The sequence below is a fragment of the Poeciliopsis prolifica genome, unplaced genomic scaffold (genome assembly GCF_027474105.1).
Source record: "Poeciliopsis prolifica strain line A6 unplaced genomic scaffold, Auburn_PproV2 SCAFFOLD017, whole genome shotgun sequence".
NCBI lineage: Eukaryota > Metazoa > Chordata > Actinopteri > Cyprinodontiformes > Poeciliidae > Poeciliopsis > Poeciliopsis prolifica.
The window spans coordinates 6,604,119-6,619,898 of record NW_026562392.1 but is presented as its reverse complement, the minus strand read 5'-3'; the positions used below and the strand labels follow the sequence as shown (position 1 = coordinate 6,619,898).

Genomic DNA, 15,780 nt, shown 5'->3' with positions numbered 1-15,780 from the left:
TCCTTAACTTCTACCCTCACTCCTTCCAGCTAACACTTTCACCTACTATTAGGATCTGCAATCCTTACTTTTACAGCTTTTTGCCATTACTTCTTTCTCCTGGCCCCATTTCAGCATTTGATCCTTTTAAAGATATGCTAGCTCTGCCTCCAGGGTCTGCGTACATCAGTGTGATTTGTGTACGGGTTGCAAAGTCAGGCTGGTACTTATCAGGTGCAGTTGCCTGAGGCTGAAGACAACGGCATCCGTTCACACCTTGGACAAACTGCCTTTTTGTGATGATGCTAAACCTATTTGATTTTTATGACCTAAGAAGGTCACAAAATACTTTATAGTCAGTACAAAAAAGCCTAAACTGAACAATAATAACGAGCAAAAGTAGAGGCTATTTTAATTTGGATCCTAGGAACTCATGTTACAACAATGTAACTAACAAGAGTCTACTGTAAGCAAATGAATCTAAGCAAAGGCTCAGCAAGCTAATAGTTAACAAGTCTATTTTGGGCACCACGCTGAGGTCCTTTTATGTTTGAAGCAGAACTACTTCATCATGTAGACAAATACAATTAAGAGAGTTTCTCTGTGAGAAGTGTGATCAGGAGTGACAGGTGTGCTCCGTCTTGATCAGAGGATTTCAGGCAACATAAATCAATCCATAGGTGAGCAACACAGACAGCTCTAATGGACCCAGACATGAGTGGTTCAGACAGCAGTAAACAATCAGGAGACGAGTTAATCAGGCTGTTGGATAAGAGTGTTTAAAAATTCTGCATCAGCTAGTCACGGTTGTGAAAGCAGCCATGTCGAACGCTCATTATTTAGGATGGGTGTGGATGCATGTGTGTGTGTGTGTGTGTGTGTGTGTGTGTGTGTGTGTGTGTGTGTGTGTGTGTGTGTGTGTGTGTGTGTGTGTGTGTGTGTAAGGAGGGGGGAGAAATTGTTTCTTGCAGCACAAGTATTTTAGTTAGCTGCAAACAGATTGCCCTATGTTGAGTGGGTGCAATAGAATGTGTGTTAGCAAAAAAGGGTCAGGGGAAATAAATTGTTTGCTGGGAACGCTTCTATGCTCCAGTGATAACAGACAAGTGTTGTGTGTTTGTGCATGAGGTCTTGCATTGGGTGAGAACAGTGGAGTTCATATTCCAAGTCTATTAAGTATCCCTCCTCCCTCGTGCTGACCTGCCAGTCAATTACACAAGCCCTCTAATAGGTCAACGCCACTCCAACTCATTTGCATAGAGGCTGGATGGAGCGAGTCAGAGAAAGTGCAGAGCAAGACTGAGAGAGGAATCAAAAAAGAGATGCACTGATCAGGCTTTCCTGATCAGTGCTGTCTAATTCGACAGGTTCGATTTTAAGTGATTCAGATTTTTATTTTAGGTACTGTAACACATTAAAGAAGACAAAATGCCCTGCAGCTTTTTTGATAAAGCCAGTAGTTGTGGATCCAAGAGAAAATGAATAAATTAAGAGGATAATCCCCATATATGTGTCAAAGCGCATGTCCCAAACCTTTGTCAGATTTCTCATTAAACTCAAAAAAGTGCTTCAAAGTGCATGCTGTTGGTTGAACTGTTTATAGACTGAAAATGGTGGGTGCTCTTAGTCTAAATGCATTTAATAAGTTAAGTCTGAAGACGAGGAAACTGGAAGAGCTTCGAAGTCCTTCCTACAGCCTCACATATTGTTGGTGCTGTTTATTATGTCCTCGCTACTCTAGTTCATACAAGAGGAATCCTGTTTTCACTGAAAAAGGAAAAAGTTACAAAAATTATTAAAGTAAAAATAGGTGAAAAAATATTGAAAATGCATTAATTTTACATGAAAATTAAAATACTGGCCAATATGTTGGTCATGTTGCTTGCATTAAGCGAACAACACAACATATTTACTTAGGTTTTGACCAACCAATCACTGATCAGAACTAAAGAGGGAGGAAATGATTAAAATCCTTAGTTGACTGATTGGTGCATTTCTATACAAAATATACACACAAGTTTGTCTTATCTGTTGTTTTCTCAGCTGATTTTAAGAATAGTTGATCGACAAACATTATTACATTGTTTGTTTCTTACCATAATGAGCTGAAAGACAACTGGGAGGATCCTGCCCTGATTGATCAACCTGAAAAAGAGAGAATACAGATACTGAAAGAGCTGTAGACAAACCAAGGTCAAAATTCATTTTATGGATCTTCTATACTCCTCACACATGCATGATCTGCACACAAACACAGTCTTGCAGACATATAAATGTGGATTGGACTGTTTAATCTTCATTAAGGACGGATTTAACGTCACCGACGCCTTTCTGGCACCAGTGAAACTGAAAAGAGGAGCTCTCTCTTCAGTTTCTTACAGAGCAGGGGTGACGAGAATAAATGAAATAAGGAAAGGTGCGACCGGGGGATGGAACGTGAGTGGAAGAGAAGATGAAGGCAATTATATTCTTTAAGGAGAAAGAAGTGTGGGATTATAAAAGAGCAGATTTCAACAGAGAAGACAAAGGGATGGTGGGGGAAAAAAAAGGAGGGTTTAAGAGGAGAAGAAGAAAGAAAGTGGATCAACCCCCTTTGAAAGACAAAAGGTATATAGATGGGACGGAGAAAAGGGCAGGAAAGAAATGGCTTCACAATCTTTTCTCTAATTTATTAAGGTTCTTTGATATACATTTAATTACTATCTGAACAAAATATCTAAATCGGTTTAAATAGGTGCCTTATTTACATATATGTGTATTTTGAAGGATTAAAGCATTCATGTCATAATGGGAACAAAGTTAAATCGAAACAGACGGGTGTTGATGCGTTAAAGTGTGCAAACACACTGCCACTGGTAAAGATGTTCTAGCTGAAAATTCTAAATATTAAGTCTGATGCATCTAAAAACAACAAACATTTCAAAAGTCTCATCTCAAATTGTTCTTTTTCTTATATACATATATAGTTTTTTCCTTTTCTTTTCATTTTGCTGTTCTTCCACCTGTCCAACACTGCTGCAGTCCGATTACCTTTTTTTTTTCAAATTTTTTTTAGGATCAATAAAATTTGTATGTTTACTGAGAGCGTATTCTCCACACCATTACCCCAAATTCTCAGCCGTGTGCAAAACAAACTGAGATTTATTAAATCAAGCACTTGTTTTACTGTTATGGCATAAATTTTTAACATCAGAGTGTTTCAATACTAGAAACTCTCGAGGGGAAAGAGTTAGCTCATACTTTGGTTCGTATCTGCTACTTCTGAATGTGCTGATATTTTCCACAGCGTGGAGAAAGTTTAAGAGATGTTGGATTTAGCATCTATGATGGAAACATTTATTCTCCAGCTGCTCCTTTTCTCACTTGTTAAAAACTAAAATTTTCATCCTTTATTGTGATGAAATTCATCACCTACATCTGCGACTCTATTGTCGATAATTTGAGCTTATAACACTGATTAAACATCTGTAACTGCTGTTGCTTAAGTTCACTGCATTCAGCTGTTTTCCTCAAAGCTGAGCGTTGAGTAAGTTTGTGTGTGAAAGTCTCCGCGTGTGTGTGATTGTGTTTGCTTGTATACGTGATGGATGACCCCCCATTATGGAACTGACAGGCTGAGAGATGAGAGGACAGGCCAGGCCAGCACAACATGATAAACTGGACCACCTTTAAACTACCAGCCATACATCAATTGACAAAGTGCACAACACCGAACGAACCAGAGCACAACGGATGACCAAAAGCAGAGCAAACACTGATTAATCAATCCTCATTATGGAAGCCATAAATTACATTTATCAAACAGTTTTTACAGTGATTTGTATTGTAATGAAGAAAATACAGAGAAATTAACAATATTTCAAAATGTTTTTTATGTATTTGCTCACACATGGGAGAAAAATGATCGCCTCTTGGCCAATTCATACCCCCATTATGTCCCAACCTACTTTCAACAAACCATTTCATTATATATTTACCAAAACAACTGTGTAATTTGGTAACCTGCTTAAATCTTACGCATAGCTAAGGAGAGCTGTATATCATTTTCTGTAGAATTATAACCTAATTCTATTTATTTGTGCTTGTTTTCCATTATTGATCATGTGACTCTAAAACAACCCAAATTATGACCCCTGATCTAACCATGATAACTGAAATTTGTATATGCGTGCTTTTTTAGGTGGGGTGGAATAATTTTGAGATCGAAGCATTCTGATTGATGGAAACATTTAGTGTTTGATTTATATAAAATTCTTGTAAAATTTATTTTCTTTATTTAAACTTTTCTTGTGTATAATTTGCACAAACAAGTACAAATTTTGCCAATAAAGATTTTTATTGCTATAATTGTGTGTGCATAATATATCTCTATACACAGTCCCAAAATAAAATGTGTTGTTTGGAAAGCTAGCTACAACACATAAACACACATTTCCCACAGAGGCAGACATTTAAGAGCATTAAACATTGATGGGAAAACGCAGTTGCAACCCCACAGGAAGAGGTCTTTGGCTAAAGGTCATAGTAAATGTAGTTGTTTGAAGGTGTGTGGACTGTGATAATGAAGAGAGAGACAGCAGGCTCCCTTCCTAACGTTAATGTCCCCAATTTACCATCTAATTACCACTCGGCTGGCTTCATAGCCACACTTATCTAACCAAGACCCAGGCAATTTAATTTCTGATTGTAAAACCGAAGCGATGGAGGGAAAGTTGTGGAGTGAGGGCAAAGGGAAAGAGCGAAATGTGGAATGATGTTAATAAATTAGAGATGGAGAGAGAAAGAGAACGACGGAGATTGGAAAAAATGTTAAATGTTGTTAATAATGTCAAACAGAGGGAATGAAAAAACTCAACGAGAAAAACAGATGTAAAGAGGAGAGTGGGCTGACACCAATTTGAAAAGTTCACGTCACTCTACTTGTGTCAAGGAAAGAAGGAGATGAGGAGAGGTGGAGGAAGAGAAGGATGAAGACAAGAGTGGGGAAAATTACAGATAAGAGAAGTGGGGACGTATTTAGTTATGCAGATGAACTTTTAACTCTGAGAATTGGTGGTTGGGAATGTACGGAGAGCAGGTGAATAGAGATAAATCGAGCAGAAAAAGCAATCGGAATAAAAAACAAAAGGTAATGTAATGGTTTAAATTAAATGCTGCAAGATTTGAAAGGTTAATGAGTGAATCCACAAGTCAGAACTTGGGCATAAATGTTGTCTTATTCAAATTCATATTAAGAGAAAATATGAAACCACATTTGACCTCAGCATCGCTAACAGCTACACAAAGTCTTTGACAGCAAAACATGCAGATTTCAGTGTTGTGATTTATTTATCTTTCTGTTACCTTTCATCCAGATGAAAGGTAACCAAATTCTTTCTCAGTGTGCATCTCTAGTAACTACACAAGTGACGAGATTGATGACCATGGAATAAAGATTCACTCACATTAAACTCATGTAGACATCACCACCAAATTATGGGTGAGCATGAACCCCTATTTACATTGTTAAAAAGCTTATAACTACCAGGGGTTGGCATTTATTGTTATACATTTTGTGTCATGATAAGAATTTGGATTTATTTTCACAACAATACATTCTGAGTGCTGACGTTTGAAAACCTCATAATCTAATCACATTGTCATAATTACATTTACTTCTTTCTCCACATTTGGTTGCTTGAGAGCATCAACATATCTATTAATTAATGTGTAAATATGGTTAAAAGTGCAGCTGATATGTGATACTTAGTGATAAATAGTTCTTCAAGTTAAAAAAAAAAAGTAAAAAAAACAAAACAGGGAGGATATTGTGAAGAAGTACGCATCCATCATGAATTGAGGTGAAGGAAAAGGACCGATGCACACGCAGGAGGTAGGCAGGATCATTTGCAAGATGTTACACTAAGTTAAACCAAAGTGGAAAACAACAGTAGAAAATCTGCCTAGAGAGGATAACAGAGGAAAACAACTGTGCTATTTTTAATTGGGAATATGATATAATAATATAAACAATCACAACATAAGACCCCACACAAATAACTCAGACTACAAGTTTATAAACAAAACAGAGACCATAACTTCATTACAAAGTGTGATTATGTGTCATAAGTTGGGAAATGCTTTACCATGACGTAAAGCAGATTTATCCTCCACATGAACTAACTAACCACATTAGCTTGTGAAATTAACCCAACAAACATGAACCAAAATATGAATTAAATATTGTGATAGTTTATGTAGTAGAATCAACACTCCTTGTGTTTGCTCAATAGATCTCCAGAAATGCTGTCATAACTCTATAATAGCCATTTTCACTCACTGGGAGCTAAGTGAACTAAGTAAAGCTCAGTCAGCCAAAAGCCACAGTGCAACCATGCTAATGTAACCAATGAACACATTAAACACAGACACATACACACGCAGACTCACACACCCTGGTAAGGCATCTCATGGTTAGACAAGGAATCAGCAGATTTTCTCTGCAAGAGCAACACATCATTATCTCTTGTTATTTTGGTGCCAGATGACTTCCTTCACAAGAGTTGTTTTTAAATTCCTGGATAGTGAATCCCTTCTACATTATGCAGAGATAATTTTGTCCTAGCGTTGTATATTTAAAGAGGATGCATTACATTTTTAGGCAAATCTCTTCAGGAGTAGCTCGTTCACAGAGAGTTTTCAGCGCAACGTGTCAATTCAGTACACACTTAAAGCTTATGTTGCACCTAATGCCTGTCACTAAAGTGATTACTAACGCAGGGACGTCTGGCTTTAAAAAAGGTAAAACAGGTCCACTTGAATACAGATCACCAGCAGTGCTGCTGCTGGAAAGTTGCTCTCACTGTTAGTTGTGAATCTGCATCATCTGCATTGAATAATCATTCGGGTGTGTTTGTATCCTGCAAAGAGCAGATAAATCACTGCTCCTAATACAAGCGAGTCTGTGTTTGTTCGTGCATTTATGCATGTGTGCGCCTGGATAGTGATTCACAGAGCTGAACTAGGAATCACTGGCCTTGGAATTAAAACTTTACACACTGTGGTGTTTGTATCAGTACCTGCAAGGACTGCAAAGCATTTAAATAAGAACAAGTATGCAATGTGAATTAGAAGGTGTCTCCACTAAACATAACATTTCTGTTACTTCAGAATGATTAGCGTGAAAGGTTTTCTCTAGGTCTATTTAATTATACAACCCACGTAGGTCAATTAATTGCATTTTGATGCGTATTTCTTTAGATATTTGAGTGATTAAATGTGAGTCGTGGTTTGCCTGTGTGGTACCTGCAGATCTGAGTGCTGTGCTCAGTCATTGATACCAGCAGCTTCAGAGCATAGAGTGGGATAGGTTCTGCTGCACAAAGAAGAACTTCAAACCTGGGCAGAAACAAGTTTAGTATTTAGTGTATGATGCCTCGCCAGAGGAAGGTGAGGTGACTAAAGCTATAGTAATGCAAAAAGGGAGTTAGAGGGCAGGAAAAAAATCAGTAGCTTCAACCTTTTAAAACTGGGCTTTGAAAGGTAACAAAGGGAGTAAATTGGTAAATCAACACATGTACGTAGTTGTGTAAAATCATAGCATAATGTTCCTTTTTAGGGATTTGGTTGATCTTCATATCTGATATAAGCATCGATTGTTAATATTAGCTCCGTTTGATTTACTAGACTGATGTTAGGGTTGCTATGTCGAGCATCACTGCTTCTTGTTTTTAAAAACCAAAATACCAACTTTATGAGACTAACAGGTTCTTAATAGTCATAAAAAATATTTTTACTGATAAAGACATAAAGACAGTAAAGTTATTTTAAAAAATTTTCACAAAATATAATGCCATTCAGAGCCAGAAAATTCTCTTTGTTTCTTAAACAAACAAACAAAAACCACAATTAAAAATAGTCTGTCAGGAAAGGATTTGGGAGACTAACCAACCTTGAAAGTAGAGATTTGGTGAAAACAGATAAGACTTGGCTGCAGGATCTTCCATCTCCACTTCTTTCAGCTGCTCCTCCTTCTGTCTCTCCCCTTAATCTCTTTCCCTCTATTTTGTCCTCATTTTCATCAGCATTTTCATCATCTTTTTGGACGAGCATAACCAGGCTGAGTTCAGACAGCACCTTCAAAACAAACACCGACCACTCCACTGTAACGGGGAGAAAGAGAAACTGAATATAAATCTGTGTTGACAGTTTGGCATTCATGCATCTGTAATAAATAGACGCCTTTAGACCAGCATGTGCTATTGCTGTTATTTAACTGAAATACAGCATGCCATGTTTTATGGACATCACTTTCTGATTTTTGATTGCAAAGATGCAACATTTTATTTACCTGAAATCCTCTCATCTACTAAGAAACCATTGAATCAACTAAAAGACAGCTTGTAACGAAGGTGCAGCTGTTTATTTCGATCACAAGCATTGCTCGCCATGTCAGCTTCTTTAAAGGAAAAACTGATACGAACAAAATGGTGCTACAATGCAAACATGAGCTTAAACAGCACAACTAATATAGCTAACGAAGTGGCCTCATTACAATATAGAAAAGAAATGATAAAAATGTATAAAGAGAATAAAAGAAAACAACATGCTAACAAAAACAGCCAAAGGCTCAAGGTTACAAAACATTTTAGACTAAAATGGAACAACAAGTAACAAGGAAACAAGATGTTAATGGCAAACAAAACCCTCCTTTACCCTAACAGCCAGCTCTGCTGTGTGGGCAGTGGGCACCCACAGCGACTACACATTAATGACTCACGGAGGGTCTAAAACTAAACAATGTTTTAAATTACTGTTAAGAGTGATTCTACCGATTCTCCACCTTAAAAATTCAAGGTTATCTGTTCTGGTTTATACTTGCTTCTTGTTAGCCATTGATTTCCACCCTGACTCATTACATAACTCCCCCGCTAACCATCCCTCTGTATGCCCATAACCATCAACACATTACAAACACCTTCTTTTGTTCTATAACAGATATATTTCAAGTGACAGGGAATGGAAAAAAAGAGAGTCTGTTTCTCCTATTAAAATGATCCGATCCCTGAAAACTTGCTATTCAGCTTTTTCAGTTCCTTCCCACTCCCAAGCACTCTGATACTAGCCTCTCTTTCTATTGCTATTCTGTCTAATTCGCTTTATTAAAAGTGACACACCACTCATACCATTTCTGCTGAAAGCCAGAGTTGTCAGAGGAGGTAGGACAGCATCCGCAACCTTCAAGAACAGAAGAAGACAGAATGTGACAGAATCATTTACAGTCTGGCGATACGCAAGTCCAGCAGGAGATCACATGAGAACGTGAAACAAATCACATCAAGCAGTAACAGAAGGAAGATAGTATCAAGTAGTATGTAAAAGGAAAATTGAACTGCCCAATATGCCACATTAAAGGGATAGTTCGTGATTTTCTGCAGTAAGGGTCTGTTAAAAGGTAAAAAGCAGTTAAAATCATATGTGCAGCAGATGACTCTCATGTGGTCTTCATTTAGAATGAAGCTAAACGAAGACCCCATAAGTTCAACCTCAGAAACATCATAGCTGTTGTTGGGAACATCATTTTACGAACCTATGCAGTCATGTCTGCATAGGAACTGTATGAAACACGTAGTGAGAGTTTCAGGTCAGAGAAACCCTTGAACAAAATAATAAAGCATGTTGTAGTACTTGCATGTTTCCCCTTATGCCAGCTTTATTTCCCATACTTGCTAGGTTGATCTGAGGAAGTGCGTTACTGTGCATTACTCTGCATGTAGGGATTGTGTGTTCCAGGGGGATGTTTTTGTCGGGAGGACTTTGTTTTTGTGTGGATGCTCGCTGACTGGTGTGGACGTGTAAAGTTCGTCTGCATCGGCGTTGGAACACATAAACCACCCAGCTGTACTCCTGTTCTCTTATTTCCATTAAAAGAAGATCAATATTATTTCCTCCTGGAGTGGTTATTATCCTGCACCCTTACAATCCATCCGCAGGCCCCGCTAACAACATTAAAATGCTTTTTACTTTTATATCAGACAGCTATATTATCTGAAAATGCTCTACATACAAGTATTATGTTCAAAAAAAGGTAGAACATTGGTTATGATGTAAAAAAATAATCTGCTCCTTTATTAATAGCAATCCTATATGACCTGAAGTGACAACAATGATGGTTTAAATGTCCACAGGTTAGCATTCACAGAAAAAAATGCTTTGGTATTGGCCCCCCAATATAACAATCTAAAAAGCCATTGATTCCATCTTCTGAGGATTTTTACCCAGAGAATCTATGAGACATAAAATATGAACTGCTTCTAACCTTTTTACGGAGTCTCTCTTCAAAGAATCCTGAACTGAACCTTTATTATCCATTTAACAGCTAAGTCTTTTGCATCCTTGTTGTCTTATGTGGGAAGGAGGAAAAAAGGAAATATACCCTCTAAAGTAACCCGGGTAATAAACTGGCTGTGTGTTTAGATTTTGTTGAAAAGGGAACTCTGCATTGCCTTAATTCTGAAGGCATCAACCAAGCAGACCACTGTCACAGAGGGTCAAATTACTATGGAAATTCACTGCTGAGTGATTCTTTTCATTTATTTATTTATTTTAGGATCAAACAGACGCATGTTCCAGAACTGTCAAACCCTTATTTAGGCAAGAACTGTATACCACAAATTTGCATGATTACTAATATTACCATAGAAACAAGACTAGCACAGACACAGTGTGTGAGGTCATTACATTAAAAGCACAAGAAGGAAAACTACAAAGGAAGTTGCCCACTACCTAATGGCCTGCAAATTAATAGCAGAGCCATCAAAAGGCTAGGTGGAGCCAGTGTGCACATGAATGTGTGTATTTGTTTGTGATTGTGGTTTTGACCCTTTTACCTTGTTAGCATGCTGTCTACTGTCCAGTGGTGCAAAAAATCCCCCCCAAAATCAATAGTAGCTTGTTTCATTAGAAGATAGATGCAGCACTGCATATAATACATTAATTACATTTATTTATGGAACCCCTGTCGGTACGATAAACAAAACTTTTTGGACTGCGCTCAATTATAACAGGGACTAAAATGAGTTCCTCCACTTTATTTCCATACACTTTTTACCATTGAACTACTTCTGCATTCTTGTGTAATTTTAACCAGTCAACTTTTACCATATTTTGCTCATTCAGGACGCTGCGGCAATGTCTTTTGGTATCGACATCTTATATGGTAGAGGAAATAATTCAACTCTTTGTGATCGTCTTAAGCCCCATTGAAATGAATGGATCATCCCATAATTTCTGAGAAATTCTGCCAAAACATTGTTGCTCTTTCACATCTAACTACTTTTGTTTGTTTCAACTTTTTTAAAATAAATTTTACAGATTTCATAATATCCCTCTTCAAGTTTTTGATCGCATTTTGATTTAGTCTGGGTTCCAATCTAAATCTAAACCCAAAAATCCTTCCTTCAACCTTCCTTCCAACGCTCTAATGCTATCGATGGTATTTTAGCTAGCTTTACCTTTTAGCTAATTTTAGCTTGCAAATGGGGATTTTCTTCACACTGCCAAGAGTATGTGGCTCTATGTCAACATGCTAGTGCTTGCCTGATTACTTCCAATAAGATGTTAGCTAAGCTTAGTGTTTTAACTAATTTTCTTGGTTTACATTTTTCAGACTTGTTTATGTGGTTTGATGACAATAGAAGTAATGTAAAAAGGTATTATTAAGAAAGGTTTTGAAACAGACCAAACTAAGAGAAAACTTTTCTTGTTACAAAACTACAGTTGAGAAGTTAGAGCTCTCTCAGGTAGGAGCCCATGTCCTTGTGCAGAAGCAATAAAAGCTAATCTGAGCTGGCTTGGGGGTAATTAAAGTGTCTTCCTGTGTTATTGACAATCAGTAGCTGCAGGTCTCCTCTTTGCTCCATTGTCTGTTCCTCATCTCTTTCTTTTCTCCCTTTTCATCCTGTCTGCTTCCTGCAGCGCTCCATTCCCATACGTCAATAGTCATTAAATACAATCTCATTGTTCCATTCCATGCACATCCACACATGCACGCTTGCACAGTACACTCACAAATCTGATGGGGTTCGCTTGGTTCAATATTTGATTAATTTCTTGCCATTAGCTCACATGTTGACCCTCTGTTCTCTGATATCAGTCGACTGGTTAGAAATAGTGAAGGGCACATACACTATAATACCAGGAGTTACAATATGTACTTGACAAAGTGGGCTGATTATGTAACATAATTCAATGCAGGTACTTAGTGGCCATCTTTATTTAAACTCACTTACAAAGTGACAAGTAGCAACTAACACTTATAAAAGAAAGAAACAACGTCTTGTATTTTAGCTTTGAATGTATTTAAAGTGCAGTTGGGATAAAGTAAAGTGTGAAATAGAGTAAAGCTTGTTTTGTGGTCCAAGAAGAGAGAAGTGTCCTCAGAAAACACTTAAACTTTTGTGTATCTTTAGAGCATAAAGTTCAATAAAAATATGAAATACCCTTGCACAGTGGTTCCTTATTAAAGGTTCAGGACCCCACTGGGCGACACAAATCAATACAAATCAAACTTAGCAACTTAAAAAATATAATGACATTTCATAATGAGTTACAACTTGACTCAATATGTCCCATCTGACTGTATTAAAGAATATAACAAGACACATGATTTACTGTATGCTACTTTACTGCTGGAAATGTAAGCCTGTTAAACAGCCAGACAAACAAAAGATATGCAGATAGATACACACTATCAATTATCTATTGCACAATTCAATCAGGGCACCATCAGAAAACGTATAGGAAGCTACATATGCATATACTTACAGCACAATGATACTGAGTGACTAGAGTATGGTGCTGACTCAGGACCTCCACAATGGACAGAGATGTTCTAATCAGCTCTTCGCATATTGCAACACCTAATGAGGAATGAAATTTATCAGCAGCACAGAATCAGGATTGAGGGATTAAACTCCCTAATTGCTTAAAATGGTTGAACGCTGATGCAGTTTAAATACATACTGGAATTCACAATTCACACATTTCTTTTTAGGACAGTGTCTGTTTTCCTACCCACACATGAGTATTGTTTCTTATTTAAAATGTTTAGTAAAAGAATGCAATGTTTAGCCTTTGTCATAACATTAAGAGTCAATGTAACTTTAAAAATTAGGAACTGTGTAAGATCCAAAGCTGGGTATTAAAGAATTATATATACTAAACATCAGTGCTAAGTGACTTCATATCGATACATTATGGTTACAGATATAGCTGTGGATTCTCATTTGGCATCTACAAAATAATTAATGCAAAAGAACTGACCCACACCACTGGATAGGTTAGTTTCACTCGACTCCACAGAAATAATGTAGTTCTGAAAGAAGAAAACAGTAAGACCACAGAAATCTTATGTTATACTTGCAATGCTGCAGTGGGATTTGTTTGTTTATGGAGTAAGAGGTTGGATTTTAACTTGGGTTACTAATTCCACTGTGATGCTACGGTTCAGCCAGTAAATATTTAGTGTGAAATAAAATATAGAACAGTAACAACACATGGAGGACTCTAATTTATTTAGTTTACAATAAACCTTGAAACATTTTGAGGAAAAAATATCTCAGTAATTAGATGAGATAATTCTATACAATTGTAAGTAGTGTTTGTATGAAGGTGGATACAGGGAAAAGTGAACAAAATAATCAAAGAAATCAGTCAGAATGACTGTAATGTTCTGTAAATTTAGTATTTTTTTTCATAGGTATGTGTCATATGAGTTAGTCAATTTGTCAAGTGTAATGTAAATCACTTAATTAATGTGTAGAACTACAAACACCTATAGTTTTTAGAGATTTCTTTTCTCTAATCTGTATGAGGGTAAGTATAAAGATTACTATAAAAGATGGAAATGATTTAAATCCAATACAAATTGTAATTAGTTTCAACATCTCTTTTGGTTTTTGTCTATGGTTTGTAATAAAATCTAAATGGACAGTTAGTAAAAGTGGCTTACGAAGCACTTACAAGCAGCAATCCAATTTGAACCAGGAACTCCTGGGTTACAATTCGAGCTCTGAAGACCTGAAGAGAGATGAACAGACCAACAAGAACAAAAATAAAGTGGCTCATAGGTCAGCTAAGTAAAACAGTCAAGAGGTAAATTGACTCACACTCCATGTTTTAACAAAATAGGTACTTCTTAAAAACATCAACTGAAAACATTGCTAAAATATTAAATGAACCATTAAGTTACCTGAGATGAAAGGAGCTCCAGAACTACAGACAATGTCGGCAAAGTCTGTTTCAGCTGTCTACTCTGAGCTGCAGACGGGTGTTTCCTCCCAATCACGTCACTCAATGCAGACAAGACATCCTCTTTAAGAGAAAAGATGAAGACATAAAAAATGGAAGGGAATGAACAAGAATGGCCAATAATAGGTATTATATTAGGCAGAAAAGTTGCCAGTGACAATGATGATGCCCTAAATACAGACCCAAATATTATGTTTTTCTTGATTCTATCATTCCTTTATTTTGGTAAAAAATTAATAGAATTGGAAAAAAGTATGACTGGCTAATAAAGTGTGAGTGCCTCCTACTTATCAGTAAAAAGGCCATACATTTACTAAAGTCAAGGTTGTTTATGGTGATGAAGATATTAATGAAAGAGTGCAATTTTCAATATACTTTAAAGCCCTTAGAAATACAACAGTCTTAAAATTAGGTTTTAAACTGAGATAACTTAATTTGAGTGAAAAAACAAAAGCTTGTGTGTGTGTGTGTGTGTGTGTTTGCGTGAGTGAGAGTGTTCCAAGCCTACCCATTATCACCGGTGCAGTTCGACTAAAATGCAGCAGCAGTAAATCCAGACACTGACAGAGGTATCCTGATTGGCTGGGGTTGTCTCTGACAGGAGTAGCTTTCCGCAGGTCTCTCTCCAGGTACATCACAAGTCTGTGCAGACAGACAATGCAGGATTGTACTGTTCCAGTTGGACGTATACATAGACTCAACGTGGTTTAATAACCATTTTAATTTTGGGAGCCCTGTATGGTGCAGTTGAGCCTTTACTGTCCCGGGGTGGGGTAATGAACTTCACAGACTTTTCAAAGGAAGAAGAGGGAACAGTGTAAACCAAATACCAACTCTGTCACCTAATCATTGCAGTTGAAATTGAGAAAATATTTTTTCAAGTCTGGTACATGATTTTTTTGTCAGTCTAGGTCAGACTTAGGTCAGCGTTCTGGAACGATTCAAAGAACATTACAAAAAACAATTTTGAGGTGTGTTTGGGGGCAATTTATCTGCACGTTTCAACCATTTAACAAAAAGATGTAACAATTAGATTAAAAACATGAGTTTAGATATTCAGGAGCACGAGTTCCAAGAGAAGAATGACTCCCACATCAAAATTGGTAAAACAATGTCTGGTATCAAAACCACGTGGGTTTCCATCATGTCTCAGCAAAATCACAGACTGATGATTGCCTCCATGCTATGTTGAATTAATGCAACATTCATGCAAAAGGAGCCTCTATATGTGCCTGTTTATATGTATTAGCAATCAGTTAACCAAACTTTTAATAACCTCTTTAACTTTGGCTTACAACTCATATCTCATTGATTAACATCCCAGATTGTCAAACCTTGAAGTGCAGCAGTGTAAAGCTAATATAAAGACAGATTAGAATAATCATAAAAACACTCATTTAGTAAAGTTGGACTTTTGGTCAAGATTATAGAAAGAAAAACTATGATCTATAAAGAAAAGAGCCCAAGCATATTTTCCATAGCATAATGATATCACAGTTTGAGGACTACTCT

General features: G+C 36.9%; 1 protein-coding gene across 4 annotated transcripts in view; it reads right to left on the bottom strand.

The window, feature by feature from the left end:
• Nucleotides 1-15,780, bottom strand: part of ulk4 (unc-51 like kinase 4) — a 78,001-nt gene that overhangs the window by 24,179 nt on the left and 38,042 nt on the right. For all 4 annotated transcript variants that reach the window (XM_055042306.1, XM_055042305.1, XM_055042307.1 and 1 more), the window contains 9 exons: nt 14,777-14,910; nt 14,210-14,331; nt 13,981-14,037; nt 13,282-13,333; nt 12,784-12,878; nt 9,144-9,195; nt 7,910-8,120; nt 7,264-7,356; nt 2,076-2,124 (listed from right to left, as the gene is read on the bottom strand). In XM_055042306.1, the coding sequence (XP_054898281.1) occupies nt 2,076-2,124; nt 7,264-7,356; nt 7,910-8,120; nt 9,144-9,195; nt 12,784-12,878; nt 13,282-13,333; nt 13,981-14,037; nt 14,210-14,331; nt 14,777-14,910 (865 nt within the window). The remainder of the gene's footprint in view (nt 1-2,075; nt 2,125-7,263; nt 7,357-7,909; nt 8,121-9,143; nt 9,196-12,783; nt 12,879-13,281; nt 13,334-13,980; nt 14,038-14,209; nt 14,332-14,776; nt 14,911-15,780) is intronic.